Source organism: Pseudogymnoascus verrucosus, assembly GCF_001662655.1.
Source record: "Pseudogymnoascus verrucosus strain UAMH 10579 unplaced genomic scaffold scaffold_5, whole genome shotgun sequence".
NCBI lineage: Eukaryota > Fungi > Ascomycota > Leotiomycetes > Thelebolales > Thelebolaceae > Pseudogymnoascus > Pseudogymnoascus verrucosus.
Window position 1 is genome coordinate 522,727 of NW_017263656.1, and position 23,517 is coordinate 546,243.

The 23,517-nt window shown below is 52.2% G+C and overlaps 7 protein-coding genes across 7 annotated transcripts; 5 read left to right on the plus strand and 2 right to left on the minus strand.

The window, feature by feature from the left end:
* The first annotated feature begins 33 nt into the window (after nt 1-33).
* Nucleotides 34-1,002, plus strand: VE01_10742 (uncharacterized protein). Its single transcript, XM_059464194.1, has one exon. It carries the CDS (start codon nt 623-625, stop codon nt 998-1,000), a length of 378 nt encoding a protein of 125 aa, XP_059320177.1. The 5' UTR covers nt 34-622; the 3' UTR covers nt 1,001-1,002.
* A 161-nt stretch (nt 1,003-1,163) lies between these two features.
* Nucleotides 1,164-6,336, plus strand: VE01_01867 (uncharacterized protein). The gene is made up of 5 exons (XM_018271382.2): nt 1,164-1,391; nt 1,454-1,887; nt 1,937-2,168; nt 2,218-3,221; nt 3,270-6,336. The coding sequence occupies exons 2-5, from the start codon at nt 1,521-1,523 to the stop codon at nt 5,918-5,920; spliced, it is 4,254 nt and encodes a 1,417-aa protein (XP_018133662.1). The 5' UTR covers nt 1,164-1,391; nt 1,454-1,520; the 3' UTR covers nt 5,921-6,336.
* Nucleotides 6,312-7,044, minus strand: VE01_01868 (uncharacterized protein). Its single transcript, XM_018271383.2, has 3 exons — nt 6,981-7,044; nt 6,704-6,820; nt 6,312-6,637 (listed from the first exon to the last, which is right to left on the minus strand). Exons 1-3 carry the CDS (start codon nt 6,991-6,993, stop codon nt 6,594-6,596), a joined length of 174 nt encoding a protein of 57 aa, XP_018133657.1. The 5' UTR covers nt 6,994-7,044; the 3' UTR covers nt 6,312-6,593.
* A 263-nt stretch (nt 7,045-7,307) lies between these two features.
* Nucleotides 7,308-8,496, plus strand: VE01_01869 (uncharacterized protein). The gene is made up of 3 exons (XM_018271384.2): nt 7,308-7,590; nt 7,643-7,956; nt 8,009-8,496. The coding sequence occupies exons 1-3, from the start codon at nt 7,481-7,483 to the stop codon at nt 8,266-8,268; spliced, it is 684 nt and encodes a 227-aa protein (XP_018133658.1). The 5' UTR covers nt 7,308-7,480; the 3' UTR covers nt 8,269-8,496.
* Nucleotides 8,497-11,559: 3,063 nt separating this feature from the next.
* On the plus strand, nt 11,560-15,705 carry VE01_01870 (uncharacterized protein). Its single transcript, XM_018271385.2, has 7 exons — nt 11,560-12,761; nt 12,848-12,970; nt 13,023-13,134; nt 13,192-13,396; nt 13,448-13,603; nt 13,656-14,107; nt 14,170-15,705. The coding sequence occupies exons 1-7, from the start codon at nt 12,719-12,721 to the stop codon at nt 14,873-14,875; spliced, it is 1,797 nt and encodes a 598-aa protein (XP_018133803.1). The 5' UTR covers nt 11,560-12,718; the 3' UTR covers nt 14,876-15,705.
* Nucleotides 15,706-17,553: 1,848 nt separating this feature from the next.
* Nucleotides 17,554-20,477, plus strand: VE01_01871 (uncharacterized protein). Its single transcript, XM_018271386.2, has 4 exons — nt 17,554-18,470; nt 18,683-18,802; nt 18,855-19,893; nt 19,959-20,477. Exons 1-4 carry the CDS (start codon nt 18,288-18,290, stop codon nt 20,159-20,161), a joined length of 1,545 nt encoding a protein of 514 aa, XP_018133802.1. The 5' UTR covers nt 17,554-18,287; the 3' UTR covers nt 20,162-20,477.
* Nucleotides 20,316-23,154, minus strand: VE01_01872 (uncharacterized protein). The gene is made up of 3 exons (XM_018271387.2): nt 22,276-23,154; nt 21,561-22,016; nt 20,316-21,501 (listed from the first exon to the last, which is right to left on the minus strand). Exons 1-3 carry the CDS (start codon nt 22,400-22,402, stop codon nt 20,450-20,452), a joined length of 1,635 nt encoding a protein of 544 aa, XP_018133801.2. The 5' UTR covers nt 22,403-23,154; the 3' UTR covers nt 20,316-20,449.
* Between the last annotated feature and the right edge of the window lie 363 nt (nt 23,155-23,517).

Below are 23,517 nucleotides of genomic sequence, written 5' to 3' on the forward strand. Positions count from 1 at the left end.
TGGTGCGCCAATGAGAGTGCGAGGCTTGGTGATGAGTTTAGCGGGCAGGACGACTGCCGGTGCGTGGAGACACCACTCCATACCACGCTCCACACCACAGCTGTCAAAGTCGACACTTACAATCTTACCCAAGGTCTTGGAAACGGAGAGTGCACAGGATTGACTCTAATATTAACCTTCTGACGCCGAATGTATGGCCTTGGCCGTTGGATTGTCGACCCAAGGCATTCTTATCAGTCGTTCGTTGGAGAACTTGGCACTTCGTCGATGTTTGCCGCAGTCCACTCGTCGCTGCTTGAGGTCGTCGTCATCATCCATGATCTCCAGAGCGGCTGGTGAATCGCCCATCAAATGCGCCGTGGTGATCGGCGCCTAGCTTTGGCTTGCGGTGAGGGCAGACGTGGCTTTGTCGCCGAGCCAGGTTTCGACATCAACACAACTACTGTGGAGGGAATGAACAGGAACTGTAAGTTTTGAGGTCTCTATCTCAACCCTTACGATGATATCTGAATCTATTCAGCCATGAGACTTGTTGTATGTTGAAGTATGGAACCATATCTCATTTCAATCCTCATCGCCGACCTATGTGACGGCGCCTCCAGTCTACCCATGGGTTTCAACTATGGAACAGATGTGTGCCCTGCATCCGTTCTCCCAACGAAGAAAGGTGCCCTTCAAATATGTTTGTGCTTCTATTTCCCTCACTTCCTCATGTTGGTGCGGTAAAAATAATTATATTAAGCGCCTGCCCACAAATTTATCCCTGGCTTCTATTTTCTATGTCGCAAGCCCTGAAAGCCACGAATCCTCTATGCACTGCAAAATATTACCATGGACCTCCCTCTATTTATGGATGTCCGACTGTGGAATATATTCAGCGAGGCAGACCCGTGATATTCTGATATCTCCCATGTTGTCCCTTGAGGAGCCATCTTGTCTCTCCCCAATACAGTTACAACAGGTAATGGCGGCCTCACTTCATATTTATACATTTATCTGAACGTAAATTATTATACAAGCGTGGTTACGTTGTAAATACAATTGTATTCCATATGGTAGTGCAGTGATGTGGTGTTGTTTCTGTTGATTCTTGGCAGTCACGATGACCTGTATCGTTCCTTCCTTCCGAAGACCAAAAATCGTAGTATCCTACTACAGCATCCGATTTACCCATCCGTCTGTCACTGCCATCAAAGTTTAAAACTATCCGCTCGTCCACTTCTTTCTGTTCTTCTATCCTTCACTTTCTCTCCGCAAAATCGTTTGTATTTGCTCTGCTCTGCCTTCCTTCGCCTTCTCTTTGCCCAAACTCCTTCGTAGTTCACTGTCTACGAAGCTAAAGGTATTTTTTGGAAGGTGTACCGGCTTCAGACGGGCATCTACAACGCCAGGTGAGCCAGGCAGACCCGTTCAAGTAAGTTTTTTGAAGCACATTTAACATAACATAATATAGCAGCAACGTGGAATTCCGAAACAACTGAGCTGTGACTACAGCCACATCATGAGGCTTGGTTGACGCCATGGATGAGCCTATGCAAGATGTCTGTGCAGATCCCATCAAAAATGGTGCTGAGGAAACCCAGTATGTTTCTGTCGAGATTGACACCCAGGCGACCGATGGATACGATGACGCTTTGCTTGACAAGGACTCATTCAAGCAAATCTCAAACGTAGAGCCAAAAGCCCTTCCAGTGCCCAATCCAGAACCTCGATATGCAGTGCCACTAGATCAAGATGAGCCTGTTATGGACTTCAAATTCGCAAAGCCGGCTCATACAACACCCATCTTCAGGCCCACCAGACCCAGTGCCAATGCCACCAGAGTTCCTTCACGCAGAGGCCCAACCTCCTCGTCCGAAATATGTAGCGGTACCCAGGAACCTCATCGTAAGAACCCATATGAGTTTTTGCCGAAACTACACTAACTATTCTCCAGAGGTAAGTACGACAAATGGGCCACGTACAATTAGTGAAGCCAAGGTGTTCGTAGAAGCTACTATGAAAAACAACGAGGCTGAACCGGCGATGGAATTTGAGGCAAGCCAACGCCCTGCTCTCAAGCAAAAGGACTCAAATGCCCAACTTTCAACAAATATACCTACGGCACAACAGAAGCGAGGGGTTAGCTTTGCTGGAGGTTCAATTGATACTGATCGGCAACCCATTCAGTTAGTATATAAGCCCTATATTCCAAGCAGCTCTAACATGTGTTTGTAGGTATCTGAGACCACAGCAGACTCGACCGTTCACATCTATGTCTCTCCCGTTCCCAGACGTACAGTCTCAGACCAAGAAGATATATAGGTCAGCATTACGCAGAACAACCCCGCCACAACAATGTGCACCTTCCCCAGGACATGGATCTCCCTTTGGTCCTAATTTCGAGAACCGAGCACAGTCGCCGGCTGCCACCGGCGATACTGACTATGAGCAACTGAGTTCGCACACACCATCCAAATATATTGCCAACGAAACGTGCAGGGCTAGCATTTGTTACACAGATAATGATCGGATTGGAAAGTTGTCTCGTGCAAATATGCCTTTCCCTGAGACTACGTATTCAGCGAACCAACATTCAGACGGCAATAGCCAAAGAATGCACGAAAGCAGCAGGCCAACAGTAGCTAATAAATTGGGACGCAAAAGAGATCTAGAGATCAGCAGTCCTTGTGTCAACCTACAAAGCAAAGCCCAGGTCAGCCCTGAATTATCTCCAGAAGGGCATAATCTGAAGGAATCGGCCGATGGTCGTGGGCTCACAACACAACAGCGAGAAGTTACAACCTACTCTGGACAGGCCAGCAATCTATCCAACGAACTACTCCAGGGCATAGAGGCTCACGTGGAAAAAGAGAAACAAAAATTATTTGAGCAGATGCAAGAAAAAGATGCAAAAATCAATGAAGTCTCCAAAAAGAACGAGGATTACGAGGAAACCATCAATGAGCTTAGAAGAACCAATGCATCTCTATCTGAAAGGTTTGCAACGATGAGAGAGAAAGCAGATGCGCTAGATGATAGTCTAAACTCGCAACTTGAGGAGCACAAATCACTTGGAGATTTTGTGACAAAGCATAAATCACAAGCTGTAGAATACAGGCACGAGGCAGAAAACATGAGAATGTCACTCAATGAGGCAAAGAGCAACCTTCAGAGCCTTCAACTCTACCAGCAAAATTCCAAAGCTAGGTTAGAAGAAACCAGAGTGCTAGCCATAAGCCGTAAGTCAACTCCACGGTGTTCTATAACTTTATTAATACAGGCCACAGAAATGGAAAGTTTCAAGTCGGTGAAAGAAAGTCTCGAGACGTACAAAACCAAGCTACAAGAGGAAATGGAGAAGTCGCGACTGCTCCAAAAAGAGCTCAAGGCACAACATCTAGAGGGAGGTCTGAAGGATACCATCAAAGACCTTCTTGATAGTCACTGCTTGAGCGTCAGCGACCGGCTAGCTATTCAAGAGAACAAACTATCGGAGGCTATCAGCAATACTGACAGAGAGAATCAAAGCAGGCTTTCTGACTGCCTAAGACTACTTGAGTCGACAACAGGAAATCCTCCACAGGCACCAAAGGAGGTGCTGGAATTGACGGGCCTAATTGAAGCCCTGTCTACAAATATCAACGATCGTCTCCAAAGCGCAGACGATGGCAGTGAGACCTTGCGAAATGCCGGAACTGAGGTTATGGAAGCATTAAAGGCTCGCGTTGAGGCTCTCTTTGAAATACAGGATTCCAGGAAAGAACTTGACGACCGGATATCATCTCTGAAGATTGATAATGCACGTCTAGAATTAGTCTCTAGAGGGCTCGAAGAAAGAATTCTAGAGCTTCAGATTCAATTGACCGCCAAGGAAATCGAACTTGACAGGTGCCGAGCAGAGTCCAATGTGAAAACTGAGTGGAATCGGACTCAATTGGATGATAGGCAAAAGGAAATCGATAGATACCGGGAAAACCTAGGCACAAAGGTGGATGAGCTACGAAAGGCCCAGGGAAAGATAGAATCTGGGTCTGTTGCTCAAAATAAGCTGACAGATCTCCAAGCAACCCATGCAAAGGCTGTCAGTGACTTGGCAGATGTTACAAAAAAGTTGACGGACTGCGAGGCGGCTTTGGCGGAGCAAGGAAAAGCAGCCCAAGCTATGCAAGTGAAACACGCAGATCTCGAAGAAAGACTGAGTTCTGCAGAACAAACAGCTATTGATGTCGAGCAAGAGATTTCGCAACTCAAAGCAAGCGCAAGTGAGAGCCTCAGGAGACAAAGGGTGGAAGCAGAAACGGATAGGAGGAAGTCCCTAGAGTCTGAAAAGAGGAGTCATGTGCAAAAGGCTTCAAATCTCCTCCGTTTACGAGTAGAAGCCGAAGCAATTGCAGAAGGGCTAAAAACAGAGTCTAAAAAACTTGAAGGAGACGTGGCAAAGAAGGATCAATTGATACGAACCCTCGAAACGGAGAAGGCCACCCTTGAGGGTAAACACAAAGAACAGGCAGAGAGATTGGCCCAATTAGACCAGTGGTCTAAATCTCAAGCTAACGAATGCCACTCATTGACCGATGCTGTGAAGTCAACCGCCTTTGATATAGCCCAACTTGAAATAAAGCTTAAACAGAGTGTAGAAAAAGCAGCTGCGGATTCTCGAATCGTGAACAATATCACTGATACCGTTGAGGCTATCAAGCGCGAATATCTCGTAGTTACGAGCCGCTTGGAGTCATACGAGGGAATTGAAGCCAAGGTCCAGGACTACTGCCGGAAAGCTGGCATACTCTTCGAAGCCAACGCAGCACTAGATGCAATTTTAGAGATTCTTGCTGGATCTGAGAGTCGAGCCTCAGGCGTCGCCAGGACCCCATCGCAAAACAGTGGCCTCAGTAGCGGGACTAAATCATGGGCCTCTAATGGCCAGGCTACCTCTTTTACTCCTAAAGTTGTGCGTCTTCAAGTCCCGGATTCACCTGAAATACCGGACTCTCAGACGCCTTCTGCACCAAATTCAAGCCCGTTGCCGAGACAGGGAGTTAGAAGCAACATTTCGCAACTCAATCATGTCCTTACCAACACAACCATTCCCATCAAGGGCCATTTTGGGGAGATTATCAAAAAGTTTAACACCCAAGTGGCTGGATACCGCGAATCAAGAACTATAATGGATCCAAAAGATGACCGTCGCGACTATCCGTTACACGCGCCCGAGATCGAAGACAGCCAAGATAAAGGCGGCGGATTCACTCGCAGCCCCAGCTACAGCCCACTAAGTGAGACGAACTCTAGCGAATTTGATCAACCTGACGACTACTATATGCTGGCTTCCGATCGCACAGAAAATAAAAAGGGGCGGATGGAAGAGACGACCAGAGGACAACGTCCAACAGGAGCTTCCAAAAAGGCTGATGTTAAACCACCTAAAGCAGAAGAATATAAGCCATCGTCCAAAGTGCAGGTCACAATTGGCCCAATGAAAAGCTGCCTAAAGCAAACCTCGCCCATAAAACATTCGGTGGATGATTTGTCACTGTTGCCGAACGATACAGTTAAGACGCCACTGTCGGATTCAACGTCAATAAAACCACGGCCAAGCCGACAAATCTCAAAGGCTCGATCGGCATCAATTTCCAAAGTCCAAGACCCAACCAAGAAATTTCCTTCTGATAGCAATCTTATCCGTGGTGGAAGTACTCCGAGGTCCGATTCTAACCCTTCTTCAATAATCTCTACGCGACCCAAGGGCATTAGTTCCGAATATAACCTCCGAAAACGTCACAGGAGTTCGGCCTCAAGTGTTATGGGATCTGAACCTCCTACCAAGCAAACAAGATTGTCGCTCCCTGCTGGCCAAGCGTTTCGGCGTGTCTCGCCCTTCGTCTCAGAGGCGAGCAAAAGGCGAGAGAGCGCGGGGCCATCTCTTGGGTCCCTATAGTGATGGATTGTTGGAATTTCTCGCAAGGTCGAAAACATATTTCTTATTATATATTTAGCAGGCCCGCCTACGAAGCCTGGGGGGTTGAAGCTTTATTTGCTGGAGAAGGCGGTGTCGAGCTTGTGGAGGGGAGGATCCGATTGCAGATGATGCACCCTATGTTCTTTATATTGACGTTGCTGAAAGAGGACATTCCTGTTGCTATATCATATTGGTGATTGATATACTTATGAGCTTGTAAGATCGATTTCAATCGATTTTGAGGGGCAGAGAAGGAACGGGATATTTGTTAACATAGCTATTGCTGTCACTTATTCATGTCAAGGGGGTATCAGTCGCCCAAAAAGAAGGGGGCATATGAATCGCTGGGAAGCTATAGCACCACATTGCACAAATAACGAGACAAATATGGCTGGAATGAGCTTGTTGCTTTTCAACATTTGCTCTGGCTTCGAGGAGCCTCTGGCTTTAGATATCTCTTTTATACACTATCAATCCATCTCAAGCTTGTCCCAACAAACGCCGTGAATGCCGTCATGCCATATAATACAACCATTCCTCCTCCCCCACGGGGTCACCCTGAGCTCCGCAAAGCTCCTCCTCAGTCCAACCCCCCTGGCCTTGTCCCTCCCCAAGCCGCCCTCTCCTCGAGATCGTATCCCCTTAACACCGCCTACTTCTTCCTCTTCTGCTCCAGAAACAGAACCTGTTTGCGCACTGTCATGCCATCGTTAGCAAAAGCCCTCACAATCCGCCTAAAGGCGCATGGAGCTCCAAACGTACCAACAGGATCGTATTTCAGCATGCTCAGCGGGCGATGCACGCGCGGGCGGATTAACGTCTTGTAGTAGCCTGTCATGGCCATGGAGATGAGGCGCACGGCAATCGTGCGGGATTTGGCTGCGGGAGGGGGTTAGCTGTGTTCTCTTCTCTTGGTTGAATGTTCGGTGCGGTTGTTCGCGGTTGAGTCGGTCTGGGTATAGCTCCCGTAGAGGGAGGGATTATGGAGGCGCGGGCAGATGCGCGTAAGCGCTCCGTCGAGTAGAAGGGGGATGCGTACCTTTTTTTGCCATGGTGAGGGTTGTGGTGGGGAATTGAGGCGTGGGTTGTGAGGCTTCGAGATGTCGTCGGGATTTGGGGATTGGGAAATTCTAGGTCATGTGATCTTGATTATTTTATTGCGGCCATATATTTATGGTTACACATTTTGAGCGCCCAGGCCACTGTTGCCTGAACATGTGATCAAGCGATCCCTAATTGGGTCTAAGTGGTCCCATAAAAACAGCTGATGCCTATAATTACCCACACGTGATACCGTGTTAAGTTCGCGTCGGTCGATCTTTCGGCCCAAATCACCAATAATTTGTTCGAGAGCATGGGATTGTGGCTATGATGCCTCAATGCTTCGTATGGGTAGGTTCGGCTTCTCTGTCTCTAGATTTCTATAAAACTATGGTATTTCCCAATTCCTCTCTTTCATTCTTCAATTGAAGTCCTTTTCACAATAGAAGCACCTCTGTTTGTTACTATCAACCACTCATACTTCCTTTCTCTTCCGCAATGGCTGCCACAGGCTTGATAGACCGATATCTGGCTCTGCCAGGAGAGCTTCAATCTATGATCCTCGCTTTCTGCACAAACAATGATCTCGTCTGTCTTAGTCTTGCCAAGTATATAGTCGCTCTCTCTTCAATTGCAAAGAGTCCTCACTAACTCACCCAGCAAAAAACTCCATTCCCTCTTCGCCCTTCCTAAACCAGCGTCCCTTTTCAAAAACGAGATCCTTGTCTCGCCCCGCCACTTAGAACTTCTACCCATCCCCCACCAATGCTACACACACTCGTGGGCAGAGAACAGTGTCCGCCCCTTCGACAGATTCTACGAGCACTTGTGCAGACCCAAAGGGTGTTTTCACGATGAAAAATTCGACTGCGAGTTATGGACCCGGCTGCGTGACTGGATGCCAAATAACACACGCTACTGCGGCGGATGCCGCCGATTTACGAAGCGTGATAAGAGACGGCGGAAGGGAGCTTGTAAGTCAAATTTTCTACTGTTTATATAGACGGTGCCATTAACACCATGCAGGCAAATGCACGCGGCCAGGCCGCCAGCCGACGGGCAACAATTGGACCTACAGGAAGTATATAGGCTTCCACAGGACCTTCTGGAAACTACACTATACCGAGGCGGACCTGGCGAAGGTGGTACGGCGATACCTGGACCCGCGAACGAATACTTCGCCGTATGGACTGAGAGAACGTATAAAGCCATCTCGGAAGCTGATCGAGCACACAAGCAACCAAAACTATACCCAGGACTCGAGGGGAGTGTGGTGCGAGAACTGATTTTACCTGAACCTACATATGGATGGCCAACTGTACGATATGATATGCCCAGGGGTCCACGAGAGTGATGACGACGACATGATTTCACGAACTGACGATCAGTATATGACGGAGAATATATGAGGGAGTTTATGTGCATATTATTACCCTATTTTTATCTGCTTTATAGCGCGTTACAAGCATAGCATAGCGACTGGCGTTTATCAAAATCCACATTTACTACTGCACTATTGCTTCCCCATCACCACCCTTGCTCGCCATGCTCTTTCACTTCTCAAACCCACCTCTCCACCCCCGTCCTCTCACACCTTCATTCTACCTCACCCGCCTCCCAACCCCACCCCCACGCCACAACCATGAGGGGAAAGAAAAAAGCCTCAACCCCCGGCACCAGGCACGCAAACCCGACAATCCTCTCCTCCGTCTTCTTCCTCATCTCACGTGACACACCACCCAATCCCACCCACACCACCACAGGGGCCTGCCACGTGGGCGAAACGGCATTTGCAGGCGCGGCTGGGGCGGGATTTGGGCGTGGAGTGGAGCCCGGCCATGTCAGCTCAGGTCAGCGCAGATAAGGCAAACCCGGTATGCCACGGACGCAGCGGTCTGTGGATGGATACTTTATTAGGAGGGCGGCGAGTAAGTGGACGAGGAAGGGGAGGTGGGTGGTGAGGGGGGATTGTACGGTTGTTTGTCCGTCTAGGGGGGGGGGTGAGGTTGTGATGGGCGACGCGTGGCGGGAGGGATGGGGAGGGGTTACTGCTGCTGGTGCTGGTGCTGGTTGTCAAGGGAGTGAGTTGCGGTGGAGTGTGCAGCGGTGACTAAAGTCAGCAAACAAACGCTTACCTTGCACCGCCGTACAGTGCATTTTCGTCTGCCGCATCACAACTCGGCTCCCGGGCAGCGCACCTACCCCCTACTCCCTACCCCAACCCCTTAGTGCAGGCGCACGGATCCCTGGCAGGGCGGGCAGGTCAGATGACCGGTGCCGATCGTGGCTGCTTCGGCGAGGGCGGGGGAGATTGGGGGTGTTGGCGGGGTGGGGGAACTTCGGAACCCTGTTTGTTGTGCATTGAGTTGGGGTTGGTGGTTGGGTTTGATATCTATGGATGGATGGATGGTGAGGGAGGAAGTAGGTTACGAGATAGTTGAAGCGTGAAGAAGCGTTGGTTGCCCAGGAGGAGGGGGAGGATGGGGGAGTTACATCGGCGGGTGATCGGCGCGCTCGAGCTGGCGTGGAGAAAGGGGACCTGGACCTGGTAACTGCCGCTGCGGAACTGGCGCGGAATACCCCCAAAGAGGGAGGAAGTGTAAAGCTGGGCATCGGCGTGGTGGCGGGGGGAGCGGCCGGTTACGTTTGGTGAAGGTGTTGGAGGGGTTGCATGGCGGTGGTGGTGGCATGAAACGGGAGGAGGGTGGTTGAAACGGCTGGGGGTGGGGGAGGGTGGATTGGGAGACCGATGCTTTGGGTTTGGAGGGGAATTGGGGGGGGGGATTGGCAGGGCTGGGGGCGGGCAGAGGCGAGAGTGCTGATGAAGATCTGGACGAGGGGGGATGGGATGAGGAGTTTGGAGAGGGACGGGGATGGGTGAGATCTATCTCGCTCTGTGTGTGCTGGCGATGGAGGCTGTGGTTGGAGCGGGGACACCGGTGTGGGTGGGAGAGTGAGGGACGGATCGGATGTGGTGTTACGGCTCATATCTGCTGTAATCTAGCCGGCGACTTTTTTTGGACGGAGAGTTTACCAGCCGTGTCACCTGGGCAGGCTACACAAAAAGGCATTTATCGATAGATAGTCGGAGACACTAGCCGTGGGCTCCGCAGTTGCTCGGCCGTGGCCATGGCAGCTAGTCTGTCTGGCAGTTGTTTGCTGGGAGTTTGAGAGACGTGTTGGAATTGTGGAGAAGGAAGGGAGGAGTTGAGTTGTGGAGAAGAGAGAGGGTCGGGAGACGAGAAAGATGTCGATATAGGGAAGAGATGGGATAGGAGGGAGATAGGAGAGGAGGGTTAGTGCTTGGTTAAGTGTGGTACGGAGTGACAAAGTCCCCCGCTGTTCTGTTGTGCTGGTTGTCCACTGGCTTACTGTACAGCACGCTACAGCACACCACACCAGGCAATATCACGGCAACCTTCGATCCCTGTCTTGCCATGTGCGATGCGATGCAGGCAAACCCTCATTAACCCCTGCGTCTCTTGGGGATCCTGCCACGAGTGCCACGCCTTTCCAAGGGGGGGGGAAGGGGGTAGCAGGGAGCGGTACTTGGGTGAGTGGAATGCGCGGTGCCGAACACAGATGTACCGGAGATGTCAGCGGAGGTGCCGAGGAGAAGAGTTGAGAGATTATCGAAAATTTTCCGAGGTTGAAGTTCCGATAGGGGTGGATTACTATTCACGGGTCCGGGTCCGTCGAACTACTGTTTTTTTTGGGGCAGTCTCACTGCCATTTGGATTGTTTTTTCAGGAGATGGACGACGGGGACGGGGGGATGCCACACCGCACGCATGGTATGTGCTCGCTCTAACTACGCTGTGCAGGCAGGCAATAAGAGACATGTCGCACACGGCTACGGCTGTACCGAGACTCCACGATCTCAGCGAGATTGCGGTATGAGGGATCATCGCGATTGAAGGCCATTTTGAGGATGGAGGACGTACGATGTTGGGGTTATATAAGGAGGCGGCAATATCAAAATATCCGCTTATACGACTCGGTGTGATCCGTGCTAAGGAAAGTAGGGGATGGAAATTGAAGCTATACATAGTATGCTGACAGCGTGCAAGGTATCTACCTACTACTATAGTATGGTTTGTTTGAAGAGAAACCTTACTTGGTGTGCAATATTACCACCAGAGTACAAGTACTATATCTGTACGAATGCCAGGGAAGTTTAGTTGCCTGGGGACAAGGAACAAGGGCATTCAGAGTGACATCGCTCGAAAGTACCCATCACAATTGCAAGCCACAAGGTGGGGTGCAGGAGAGTAGGGAGAGTACCTATTCGTGGAGTACTGTCCTATGGCCGTCACGGCGTTTGAAGGGTGAGACAGCGTATGGATTTTTGTGTATGGATGGGAAAATGCGTGGTATGGGACTGGGCCAGGTAGGTGGATGGATGATGGCGGTGGATGGAGAAGGCATGGCAAACACATGTCTTACCCGTTTCCTTGTGCTATGTGCAGTGTTACTAAAAGTACTTGCGTTTGTATGGTGATCTTGCCCTGGGAATAAGTACTTTTAGTAGTATAGTAGTGTAGTACTGCAATATTCTCCAGTATGCATCTCCTTGTACAGTAAAGTCAACAAAACCCTTAAGACCCTGATATTCTACACAACAGACAGGGCAGAACAGGACCGACAAACAGAACACAACTGAACAGAGTAATAGAGTAGAGGAACAACAAATTCACTTTAATCTCACTCTGCTCTGACTCTGCTTCTTCTCAAACTTACTCGGAATCAAAGTCAGCACCATCACCACTACGGCCTTCTAGCCCTTACACTACTACTACTCCAAACTAACTCCAGCACTACTCCATCACCATTACGCCACTACTAAAAAGTACCTGATTCTTCCTTTATGGGGCACAAACTTCCCTCGATCATCCACTACCAACCAATTCCGCCAACGAAGTCATCGCTAACCTGCTAAACTGACTAAACCGACTAAACCGACTAAACCTACCTAAATCTCCCTAAACCTCCTCCAAAAAGAAGTGGAGAGAGTCGAGAGACAGAGAGAGAGAGAAGTCGAGAGTGGAGATTCCACAAAGGAACGTCCCCATCCCTTCCCTCTCACAGAACCACCACCACCACCACCAGCCACCAGCCAGCGACGACGGCGACAATCTTCTCTCCTTCCTGACCCCCATACCGCCCATACCGCCATTTCCGTTTATTCCCATCCTGTCTGAGCCTCCGTTTGATGCTGCGTCAGCCCGGAATATCCTCCCCATATCCCCCCAATCCTCTACAATTGCACCACCACTCTTAGCTCCCGCAAAAACCGACACTCCATACCTCGCTCTCGCCCTCTCCCGTTCTTTCCCAAGATTCTCCACGTTGCCGCGGCCGTGCCTGGTGCGAACTCACGAAACAAAACGAACAGACGAACCTCCCGCTCTTTCCACCCTTCTCGAACGCCCGCTCTACGCCCCCTCGACGCCTCACCGCCGTTGAATACCGTCGGATCGTCGACTTCGGGCTCTTGTCTCACATGCTCCCGATATCAACAGCTGCAACTACGACCGCGGCCCCCCGCTCCGAACAGCCTCACTCCCAGCGCACCACCGTTCTGCTCTGTGCCAGCGGATCATACCACATACCCACGAGCCCTGCAAACTAGAATGTGCAGTCGCCGAATGCTACTTTCCTGAGCGTTTTTTTTTTATAAAGTGCCCGCTATCCCTGCCGGATCTGCCAGCCGCCTGTTAAGGCTACATTTGCGACGATGGGAGCGAGCCAGTCTTCGACGTATTGCCCGGGCGACGATGGTATGTTATAGCCTTCTCTGTGGGATCATATTTGCCCATTGTCTCCTGTTATAGTCAATGGCAACTGCTAACACTTCATCTCGCAGTCGGCCTCAATCACTTCACCCTCGGACGTGTTGTGGGAAAGGGTGCTTTCGGCAAAGTCCGCATCGTGGAACATAAATACACGAAACTGACGTTTGCGCTGAAGTATATCCGAAAAGACGACAGTCAGTACATACTCAATGATTACCCCTCGACATCCTGCTGATTGAGATATAGTTGTACGAACCGAGAGCGTGAGGAATATAATACGAGAACGCCGAATGCTGGAACACCTGAACCATCCGTTCATTTGCAATTTACGATACTCGTTTCAAGATACCCAATACATGTGAGTATTTAGGGATATGCTACACCAATGGGAAACAGCATGCTGACTTGTTTGAAGGTACCTCGTTGTGGATTTAATGAGCGGAGGTGATCTGCGATTCCACATTTCGCGCAAGTCGTTTACCGAGGACGCAGTCAAGTTCTGGATCGCGGAGTTGGGATGCGCGCTGAAGTATATCCATAAGCAGGGGATTATACATAGGGATGTGAAGCCAGACAACGTGTTGCTGGATTCGGAGGGCCATATCCATTTGGCAGATTTTGTATGTGGCACCAGCGAATATAAGGAGGGGCACAACTGACTGGCTTACTAGAATGTTGCATCGGATTATACGCCCGGAAAACCCCTGACGAGCAAGTCGGGGTCACAACCATATCTATCGCCCGAAGTTTGGGCAGGAACAGGATACGGCCCGGCTGCGGATTGGTGGTCGTTGGGCGTCCTCTTCTACGAGTGCATTTACAACAAGGTGAGAAATTCGCAACATTATACATATCCAGCAGTTCCTAATCCCCCAACAGAGACCATTCGATACGCACAGCACCAAGGGCCTCGGCGAGCTAATCATGAACGCCAACCCCAGCTTCCCCGTCACCTCCCCCCCAGTCACAATGCCATGCATGCACGCCGTCAGCTCAGCACTCGAGCCCGACCCAACCAAGCGTCTCGGAGCGACATGGCAAAGCTTCATCGACAACCCCTTCTTCCGCTCCGTCGACTTCGAGGCCCTAGAGCGCAAGGAGATCGAGCCCGTCTTCGTGCCGTCAAAAGATAAGACGAATTTCGACGCCACATACGATCTGGAGGAGTTGCTCCTCGAAGAAGCGCCCCTGGAGGCACGCACACGCCGACAAAAACCCAGGGAACCGCTCGCAGAGGGCGCGACGGAGAAGGAGATCCGAGAGGATGAGCTGTACCGCATGATCGAGACAGGATTCATGCCCTTCGACTACACCCTCGCCGCGTACAACCGGTTCGTCCCCCGTTCCCCCCCCCCCTTCTCTCCAAAACCCACACTAACTTTATTTCCCACAGCTTCCAAGAATCCGACGAAGCAGCCATCCGCGCCCGCAACCCACCCCAAAGCACCACCACAACCCCCGGCTCCACCCCACGCAACAGCGAAACCGCACCCTCGGCAATGATGCGCTCCAAATCCCCCGGCAGCGGCGGACCACCCACCGGTCGTCGTCGCACTCCGTCCGTGTCGATTAACGGGAATGGGAATCCTAACAACAGCAACGGTAGCGGGCCAAGCAATGGATATGGCAATCCCAACGGTTACGGATCCTCTCCGCCATCAGACCACAACGCGCCTGTGCGCCTCGTGTCCTCCAAAAATGGAGGGTATAGAGTCAGCCCCACCACGAACCCCTACGACGTCCCCCCCGTCCCTCACCTCCCCCCTCCCCAAGCAGGCGCCAAACACCGCGCCAACGAGAGCACGAACCGGTTGACGCGCCAATCCAGCAGCTCGCGGATGGCGAGTAAAGGGGGTGGATTATCGGTTACCCTTGGGGAGACGGGGAGTTGGAGTGAGCTTGCTAAGAGAGATACGACGCTCCCGGCTGATGCGAAGGATATTGGTGGTGCGGTCGGGCAGGGACAGGGGGCGCCGGGGAAGCCGAATGGGATGTTGGGGTTTTTGAGTAGGAAGAAGGGGAGGGGACATAGTCCAAAACCGCAGGAGAAGGGGGTGTTGGGGAAGGAGGGGGCGAGGGTTGTGATTTCGCAGGGTTGAAGAAGGGGGGGTTGATGCTGTGATGCATTCATTCGCCTGCTGGCCGATTTATTTCTCCAGTTAATGGAGTTTGTTCGGTCCCTCGATCACCGAACCGACCGACTAGGCGGACCGTCTATCGCGATTGGGAAAGTCTGACAAATCGACGGATACGTGATGGTCTACATTATACCTGGTGGATTTCCGATCACCTTCGCGCCCGTACCGGTGTTCATACCTCTACACTTAACTCACCTCTTCCCTCTCTCCGGCGGCTTTTGTTTGGTTTATTGTCACTCCGACTCGACTCGGATTCGGTTTTATGCATGGCATTGCGCGGCGCCCTTTCATACTCTGCTTTTCTGCTTTTAGGCTCCTCCTCACAACTGCGGGTTTACTCGACAACACAACACCTAGTCACGTCGTGGTTATATCCCTCTCGTTCTTTTAATTGGTTGGCGATGGGATGCGCGTCGACACGGGATGCAGACGTGTCGCGGAGGAAGGAAGTAGGACATATCGATGAGGGAAGCACAAGGGGATGAACGCATGAGATGGGGGATGATACCACAAGGAACAGCAGAATATTCTCCCAACGAAAACGAGACGAAAGAAGTACACAACGGCTCCTCATCTTCTTCTTTTTTTGTTGGTTGGTTGTATGTATGGACCGGGCAGGGTATGCCCGATCGAACGAAGGGCGTTTATTTTTTCACGTGCATCCTCGCGATTTGGCTTTGTTGATCTGTTTTTGTTTACTTTGCTCGCTCGGTTTTGTTTTTGTGCTTTTTGATACCAGGGGGTGAAGGGAATCAGTTGGATGGATGGGATGGATGGCATGATGGTGGGAGTGGAGGAGGGGTGGAAAAGGGGGTAGGCAGGCTGGGAGGGGGGGTATATATGCGTCTGTGGTATGGGGGGAGTGTATAGTGGTGGTGGTAAATAGTTGTTGTGGATGCCCCAGGGGAAGGGGGGTAGTTAATATTGAGGGGGGAGGGGGGGGATGAATACAAATACCATAACTACATAACCTTACAGACAAGACAGTATGATGTGATGTGATGTGATGTTGTGGTTGAAATCTTGGGATTGGGATTGTGTACTATGTTATTCAGATATCGGGTTGTCAGATATCACGTACATCCATCCACCCAGGTAGCAAGTAGGATGTCGGTGTCAGTGAGACAGCCGGGTCGCCCGCCCCCTATGTCTTGCATGTCGGGTATAAGAATCGTTTGCCTGGCTGGGCTCGGTTGGGAGAACATATGTGCTGTCTGACTGAGAGCGCAGTGGGGGGGGTGTATCGAAATTTTTGCCCATGTACTAGGGGGTGGATGGTGGGTTATGCTTATACACACAGCTGGGATTTTGACATATCGTGGCGGTTTTAATACAAAGCATAACTGTTTTTTTTTGCCCTCTCTCTAATAATTATGTATCCCCTCCCCTTGTCCTCTCCTTCTCTCACCCCGTCTCAGCTATAGCCATAGCCATCTCATCCTCCTCCCCCTATCACTTACACCTCACACCTCCCCCGTCGCGCCAACAAATCCCACCGATCCCCCGTTATAAACGGTGCAGAATCTCGCTTGGAGATGGTGCATACACATGTCATCCATCCACCTACCGTAAGAGTCGATAACCCGTATTTAACAGCTCATCATTCGCTATACCGTACCCGCCTAAGTCATCCAGCGCACCCATCCATGACCCCATCATACATGCATACAAACTACTGTATGCGCGTTGACCGCCGCCGCCGTTGCGCGCAAGCGAGCTGAGCTGACTTGGGCTGGATGTCTGGCTGGATGTCTGGAGGTCGCCTGGTAACCGATGCTGCTGTGGGTAAGCTTAGTTTTTTTACGTTTTACTGGTGCAGGAGTGCTACTTTGTTAGGGGGGTGATTGGTGGTTTAGTTGGTTTAGTAGGGGGGGTTAGGAGGTGGTACGTGTGTGTGAGGTGTGCTTAAGCGAAGGGTTTTACTGTAGCGGGATGGGATGAGGGCGACGGCGTTACCCGAGTACTGGCTGGAGAGGGATGGTGATACAGAGTGAAGGATGGGAAGGAGCCGGGTGAGGGGGGTGGTGACGAGAAGTGGAGGTGATGGCGATGGGGAGGGGAGAGGGGTTTTGTGTGAGGGTGAGGGTTCTACAGAGTAACACAGTAACACCACAGGTGCCACAAACACTCGGTGGATATACAGACCAGCCTCGCCCTCCACCGCGCTTATACGGGCTTTGCTCTCTTCTCTTCGTGCCGTGAGACCGGGGACTAAATTTAAATCTAAGTGAATCTGAGTCCAAGTCTCAATCTCAGCCAGGTCTCGGTTCGGCGCACATACCATTTAAGACGGGTGGTATAGACAGTATGTATAGTATACTGTAGTACGGCACTCTACGCGAGCTGTGGATATTATCTGATGTGATGGGGGAAGCGACGGCGCCATCGCGTAGAAACAACTAGCACTGCGGCGCGGGTGGGGTAGAGGTGCAGTATCGTGGCGGAGATCGTCGACACCGCTACGGGTTCGCTTGGCAGCGGATTGGGGTGGGATGGGGGTGTGTGACGGGTGGTGGGGTGTGGTGGGTGTGGGCTGGAATGAGGTGTAATATGGACATTCTAGGTATGTTGAGGTTGCATTCCGGACCTCGTTTAGAGAAAGAGGAGGGGGGAGGGGAGGAGGAGGAGTGGGCTATATTAGTAGGACTAAGGGTGGTGGTTGTGGTGGGATTGAGGTAGGGCGGGTAGTACATATATGTATATCTGTCCTGCTTCCTTCGTTCCTTCTATACGGCTTACTTCGCGATTATCTGCTTGCTTCCTTCGATCCTGCGATTTTTGACGTGCTGTGAGGTGGGATTGTGCGGTTATTCGACGACGATATATTATTCGACGACGATATACGACACGACGATATACGACAAGGAGCGAGCAGAGAGGTGCCGGCTGATAGGACGGATACGGGAAAACTGCCGCTGCTGCTGACCTGATTATTTGTGAAACCCGAGGTGAGGTGGGAGTGCACGAGCCTGCTGAGACGGGGTCGACGACGACGACGAAGGCGTGGTGGAGAGGGGTATATTGGGATATTATATTATAGGCTGCGGTTCGGTTGTGTGAGTTGAGACGGATTGGAAAAGACGAAGGATTGAGTGAGGATTGGGAGGATTGAGAAGAATAAGGGCAAGGAAGGAATTGATTGGGTGACTTGGACGACTTACGAAGTACAAGCTGTTTGAGCAAGCCATTGAGCAAGACCATCTACGAACTACAAGACATTGTTCATCGACGACTATCAATCACCAAGGCATTGGTTGACGACTCCAAACATCAAAGAGGCCATTCGCCCGACTTCTAGACACCAACAAGGCATTGGCCAAAGGCAACCTACTACATCAACCAACCTCACCTCCTCCACTTCGCACAGGCCACTATGCCATCCCTCCTCATCTACGCCGCAACGGCCCTCGTCACCTACATCGGCTACGTCCAGCTCCACGCCCTCTTCCAGACCGTCGTGCGGAAGGGGCCGCCGGTGGCGGCGAACTCGTGGTGGGCGTATCTGAGCGGGAAGAGCGTGTCGGGGAGTGTGCTACTTGAGGAGTTTTATGAGAAGGTGAGATGATTTTTTTTTGTTTTTGTCTGGCTTGGTCTTTTGTCATGGGTGAAAGGGGGTTGGTGGTTGAAGGTGTGAGAGATGATAGGGTGTAATGCGTGTGATGCGTGTGATACTCCTGAGGGTAACGTGGAGGAGGGAGGGCATATGAGAAAGTGGCAGTGATGGAGATGCATTCAAGTCAAACAAGCCCAATACTAACAAAAATCCAGTACTCAAAAAACAATGAACCCTTCATGGCCGGCGGGCACTACGTCCTCCCCCCCTCCGTCTTCGCAGCAATACGCAAAGTCCCAGACAGCATCGCAAACTCCACACCCGCAAATGAAGACGTGAGTTCACCCCCCTCTTCCCCCTTTCCACCCACCCCCTAACACCCCCCAGGGCCTCGTCCTCGAGCCCTTCCTCGGCCACGACAACACCGACATAATCCACCTCGTCCGCACCACTCTCACCCGCTCCGTCGACGCCATGATCGCCCCCCTGCAAGACGAAATCCACACCAGTCTCTCTGCCTTCCTCCCCCCCGGCCCCCCCACCCTCCTCCCAGGCGACGAAGAATGGTACCCCCTAACCGTGCACCCCTCGACCCTCACCGCCATCGGGCGCATCACAACCCGCATCCTCGTCGGGTCAAAATACACCACCCTCCCCGCCTGGACCGACACCTTGGCGGGGTTCGCAAACGGTATCATAATCCAATCCATCCTCCTCAAAAACCTCTGGCGCCCCCTCGTCCCCTGGATCGCACCACTCTTCAACACCACCCGCCGCGTCGCCAAGCTTCGCGCCTTGATCCTCCCCGATGTGCGCGAGCTGCTCGCGAACCCGCCGACGCCGGGGACGTATCCGGATGGCGAACCGACTGTCCTGCCTATGATGGTGAATTATGTCTTATCCCGCCCCGGTTATGCCGAGGCGAAGGAATCAGAGGTGCTTACGGGGGTTATTGGACGGCTTCTTGATTTCTCCTTCGCGGCCGTGGATACGACTACCATCACCCTAACGCACTGCATCCACGACCTCGTCTCTCACCCCCCCTCTCTCTACGCTTCCCCGATCCTCGAACAAGCCCGCGCGGTGCTAGCCGCTAACGACGGGGTATGGACGACGCAAGCGCTCTCCGCGCTCCCCCTTCTCGACTCATTCATCAAGGAGTCGCAGAGGTTGCATCCGATTGGGCAGTTGTTGAGTCAGCGGAAGGTGCTTGATCCGAAGGGGTTGATGTTGATGCCGTCGGAGGGGTTTGAGGGGGCGAAACCGGTGTACTTACCGTATGGGGCGGTGACGCAGATGCCGTTGGTGGGGGTGCATATGGATGGCGGGTTTTATGAGGATGCGAGGGAATTCAGGGGATTTAGGTTTGCGGAGGATAAGGTGGCGAGGAGTCAGCCTAGTGATCGGTTTATGAGTTTTGGTCATGGTATGTTTTTGCACCAAGAACCGTTTTGCCTCGGGAGAAGAAGAATTGCTAACGGAGAACTATAGGCAAACATGCGTGTCCCGGAAGACATCTGGCGCTGGTGGTGGTGAAGCTCTTTTTGCTGGAGTTTTTGGAGAGGTTTGAGTTTAAGGAGGTGGAGAGGCCGAAGGATTGGCAGCTGGGGTTTATGTTTAATGCGGTGCCGGATATGAAGACGAATGTTTGGATTCGGCCGAGGAGGGAGGAGGAGGTGGAAGTTGAGGCGTGATGTGGAATGGAATGGGATGGTGGAAGTAATCCGGGTGTATTGGGATGGAACAGTACAAAGCCTGCCTCAGAACCAGAAGGGGCCTGGTTGGTGTTGACAAAACGTCCAACGTGGCGATGAAGGAGTGGTCGCCGGAGTTACAAGAGACGCGCAAGCGGAAAGCAATTATACGAATTTATGATTGAGATGCGGTGCCAAGTCTATCCACCCAACCCAGTCTATCCCGATCTTTCTACATCACCACCGCACTACCCCCTATATCAATTTTCCTATCCAACTACACACAATCTACCTATACTCCGCCATAAACCCCTCATGAAACTTCGCCAACCCCTCCACCCACTCCGTCCCCGGCGCCAAAAACGTGGTCCTAAAATGCAGCGTCCCCTCCTTCTGCCCAAAGCCTGCACCAGGCACAACACACACCCCCGTCGCCTCGAGCATCTTCATCGCATAAAACGCATCCGGGGTCTTCCCATCCTTCTTCGCCGCCTCAATCGCCTTCTGCGATAAGGTGATGGTGGGGAAGAGGTACATCGATCCCTGTGGAGGACCGCACTCTACGCCCTCCATGGCCTGGAACGCCTTGTGCAGCGCTGTGGCGCGGGATTGCAGACCGGCGAAGATGCCGTCGCGCTCGGATTTGTAGAGGTCGTATGATGGTTCGCCCTCGTTGGGGGGGTTGACCATCAACTCCACGAGGCATTGGCCGATGACGGGCGCGCAGAGGGAGATGCTGACGAATTTGTAGATCTGCGCTACGACTTCTGGGTCGAAGCCGCAGAGCTCGAAGTATCCACCGCGGTGTCCGCATTCGCCTACGATGCCCTTGGACACGGAGTGCAAGCTGACCAGCTCGACGGTGTCGTATTTCCCGGGCGTCTTCTTCTGCATATCCCTCAGCACGGCTTTGAAGCTGTGGAACTTCCCGATGAAGACGTTGGTTTGGTAGACTTCGTCGGCGAGGATGACGAGGTGCTCGGAGGCGGCGAGGTCGATCACGGACTCGACGTCCTCATATGACAGTGATGCGCCGGTGGGGTTACCGGGGTTGATGATGGCGATGGCGCGGACGTCGGTTCCGGCTTCCTTGGCGGTCGTGAGGGCGGAGGTGATGCTCGAGGCGGAGGTGGACCAGGCGTTCGCTTCGTCGAGATAGTAGGGGACGCAGGTGGCGTCGAGGAGGGAGAGGGTTGCGGTGTAGAGAGGGTATTGGGGGATGGGGACTAGGACGCCGGTCTTTGGGCCGGCGCAGATGACGTGAAGGAGCGTGTTGACGCCGGAGGAGGCGCCGGCGCTGAGGTAGATGGAGGAGGGGTCTGCGGGGTGGCCGTCACGTTCTGGAGGGGGGGATGTTAGTTTGGGGTTCGGGTTGGAGGGGGGGTTATGGGCGACGTACTCTCGATGAACTTGGCGATGCTCTCTTTTATCCCCTGTGGGCCAGTGCTTGCACTGTACGCACCAACGCTGCCGACTTGCTCGAGCAGCCACTTTGCGCGCTCGATGACATCTTTCTTATATCCGAGCTGGTTCAGGAGGACGTCCTCCTTCTCCAGTAGCGGGGGGTACTCGAGGAGACTCAACACCTGGCGGAAGAAGGTGATGGGCTTCTGGTCGAGCTGTTGCGGGTTGCCGATGTTGGCCGAGATGACATTGTCGAAGGGGAGGTCTTTGCCTTTGCCGCTGGCGAGTTGGGCGCGGTATTCTTCCGACCTGACGGCGAGCTCACCGCGGACGGCGTATTCGGCCTTGCGGACGTGGGGGTTGACGTTGTCGATGTTGAGGCTTCGCAGCCGCGGGGAGGTGGACATTGTGCGGTAGGTAAGGGGTGAGGAGCGGAGGATAGGTTGTTTGGCTGTGCAACAGAACTGTTAGTTTGGACGGTCGAATAAGAGATGCGTGGTGAGAAGGAGTATATAGTTGTAGGCAAAAGGAAAAATATAGATATGAGTGTGCGAGTTGACAAACTCGGACCGCGGGGGTTATAATACCCCTCCTTGCAGATTATCTGCAAGGGCCGCCAGCTCAACCACTGCTCAACTGCTGATCTTGCTGGGATGCACAGAGCGGCACGCGCGCATATAAGGATAAGGAAAAAGCAAGATGAGGCTTACCAAGTAACACAGTCTCCAAGCCGAATCTAGTCAAAGCCGAAGTTGTAGAGGAGGAAGAGGAGGAGGATCGAGATAAAGTGGTGAAGCGGTTACAAGCACCAGACGCAGAGACCCTTGATAAGGCCATGATGGCGGGGTCGACGCTCTTAAGTACGGCCTTTCGCAGGCTGTACTCTTGGTTTCACAGGTGGAGTAGTGGCCGAATGGCAGTCGTTCTGTCGTCGGACAGAGGGGAGTAGTGGGGTGGAACGAGACGCGATCAAGCAGGTCGAGGGACGTAATAGGGCCCTGCAGGCCAGGCACAAGGCGCGGTACAGCGAGTCGGAGTGCGGAGATCTGGAGGCGGGCAGGATAGTAGTGGGGAGGGATGACGGGTGCGGAGGTGGAGGGCGAAGTCCGTAGCCTATGATCTTCGCTGGGTTGAGAGGGGAAAAGGAAAGATCCGGCTTCGGCCGGCGTTGGCGCTCCGAGTCAGACTCCTGGCCGAGGTTTTTGTTGGGAGATTGGAGGGCGGCGAGTGAGAGGATTGAATTTCGATGATGGTCGAGGGAAGGAGGAAGGGGAGGATATTGGGGAAATAAGGAATTAAAAGGGTGGGAGGTGGGAAAAATAAAATAAATAGAGTGAAATAAAAAAATAAGGGTTTTGGAGAGCGGGAGAGGGGGTCCATTGAGAAAGCGGCCGCCTCCACTCAAGCAATCGTACCGTGTCGCTGCCCCGCGTGTTGATGACGGCTGCTACCCTAACCCACAATCCCCAGAAATCGATATAATCGCGTTAAATTACACATTGCCGTCTGCTTATCAATATATATTGGATTGTCAGCTCAATTGAGGGAGATCGTGAGATTTGTAGAAATTATCGCGAAATATCACTAATCCTACGAACGAGACGCACACAAGTAAACCCTCACCGAGTGGTTTTCCTATCTTGAAATATACGCCCTACTGCGGTGTGCCTGTAGCGTGGTAACCTAGCCTGTATGGAGCTCCACTATCATTGAACGGTGAGCAAGGATATCTATGACTCCCGCAGAGCGATAAACGGGTCTATAATACCATATAGATGCGTCAGACTTGTAAACCGCGCGGGAACTATCGGAGTGGCTCCTATAACAACGGTCTCTATGGTTCCCATACTCTTGGCCCATCACACAACAACTGTGCTCTCAGACGAAGCCTTAACACGCAGCAAGTCACGATCCCACCCACACGATGCTTCAATCAATGATCAATGGTCTCT

Bases quoted from the DNA above. Each gene is read 5' to 3' on its own strand.
- VE01_10742 (XM_059464194.1), top strand. From the start codon at position 623: ATGGAACAGATGTGTGCCCTGCATCCGTTCTCCCAACGAAGAAAGGTG.
- VE01_01867 (XM_018271382.2), top strand. From the start codon at position 1,521: ATGGATGAGCCTATGCAAGATGTCTGTGCAGATCCCATCAAAAATGGT. The intron at 2,169-2,217 runs GTTAGTATATAA...ATGTGTTTGTAG, and splicing joins ACTGATCGGCAACCCATTCA to GTATCTGAGACCACAGCAGA. The intron at 3,222-3,269 runs GTAAGTCAACTC...TACAGGCCACAG, and splicing joins CAGAGTGCTAGCCATAAGCC to AAATGGAAAGTTTCAAGTCG.
- VE01_01868 (XM_018271383.2), bottom strand. The intron at 6,638-6,703 runs GTACGTTTGGAG...ATGGCATGACAG, and splicing joins GCTGAAATACGATCCTGTTG to TGCGCAAACAGGTTCTGTTT.
- VE01_01869 (XM_018271384.2), top strand. From the start codon at position 7,481: ATGGCTGCCACAGGCTTGATAGACCGATATCTGGCTCTGCCAGGAGAG. The intron at 7,591-7,642 runs GTATATAGTCGC...TAACTCACCCAG, and splicing joins GTCTGTCTTAGTCTTGCCAA to CAAAAAACTCCATTCCCTCT. The intron at 7,957-8,008 runs GTAAGTCAAATT...AACACCATGCAG, and splicing joins GAGACGGCGGAAGGGAGCTT to GCAAATGCACGCGGCCAGGC.
- VE01_01870 (XM_018271385.2), top strand. From the start codon at position 12,719: ATGGGAGCGAGCCAGTCTTCGACGTATTGCCCGGGCGACGATG. The intron at 13,135-13,191 runs GTGAGTATTTAG...ACTTGTTTGAAG, and splicing joins TTTCAAGATACCCAATACAT to GTACCTCGTTGTGGATTTAA. The intron at 13,604-13,655 runs GTGAGAAATTCG...ATCCCCCAACAG, and splicing joins ACGAGTGCATTTACAACAAG to AGACCATTCGATACGCACAG.
- VE01_01871 (XM_018271386.2), top strand. From the start codon at position 18,288: ATGCCATCCCTCCTCATCTACGCCGCAACGGCCCTCGTCACCTACATC. The intron at 18,803-18,854 runs GTGAGTTCACCC...AACACCCCCCAG, and splicing joins CCACACCCGCAAATGAAGAC to GGCCTCGTCCTCGAGCCCTT. The intron at 19,894-19,958 runs GTATGTTTTTGC...GGAGAACTATAG, and splicing joins GTTTATGAGTTTTGGTCATG to GCAAACATGCGTGTCCCGGA.
- VE01_01872 (XM_018271387.2), bottom strand. From the start codon at position 22,402: ATGGCCTTATCAAGGGTCTCTGCGTCTGGTGCTTGTAACCGCTTCACC. The intron at 22,017-22,275 runs GTAAGCCTCATC...TCTGTTGCACAG, and splicing joins CTTGGAGACTGTGTTACTTG to CCAAACAACCTATCCTCCGC. The intron at 21,502-21,560 runs GTACGTCGCCCA...CCCCCCCTCCAG, and splicing joins CATCGCCAAGTTCATCGAGA to AACGTGACGGCCACCCCGCA.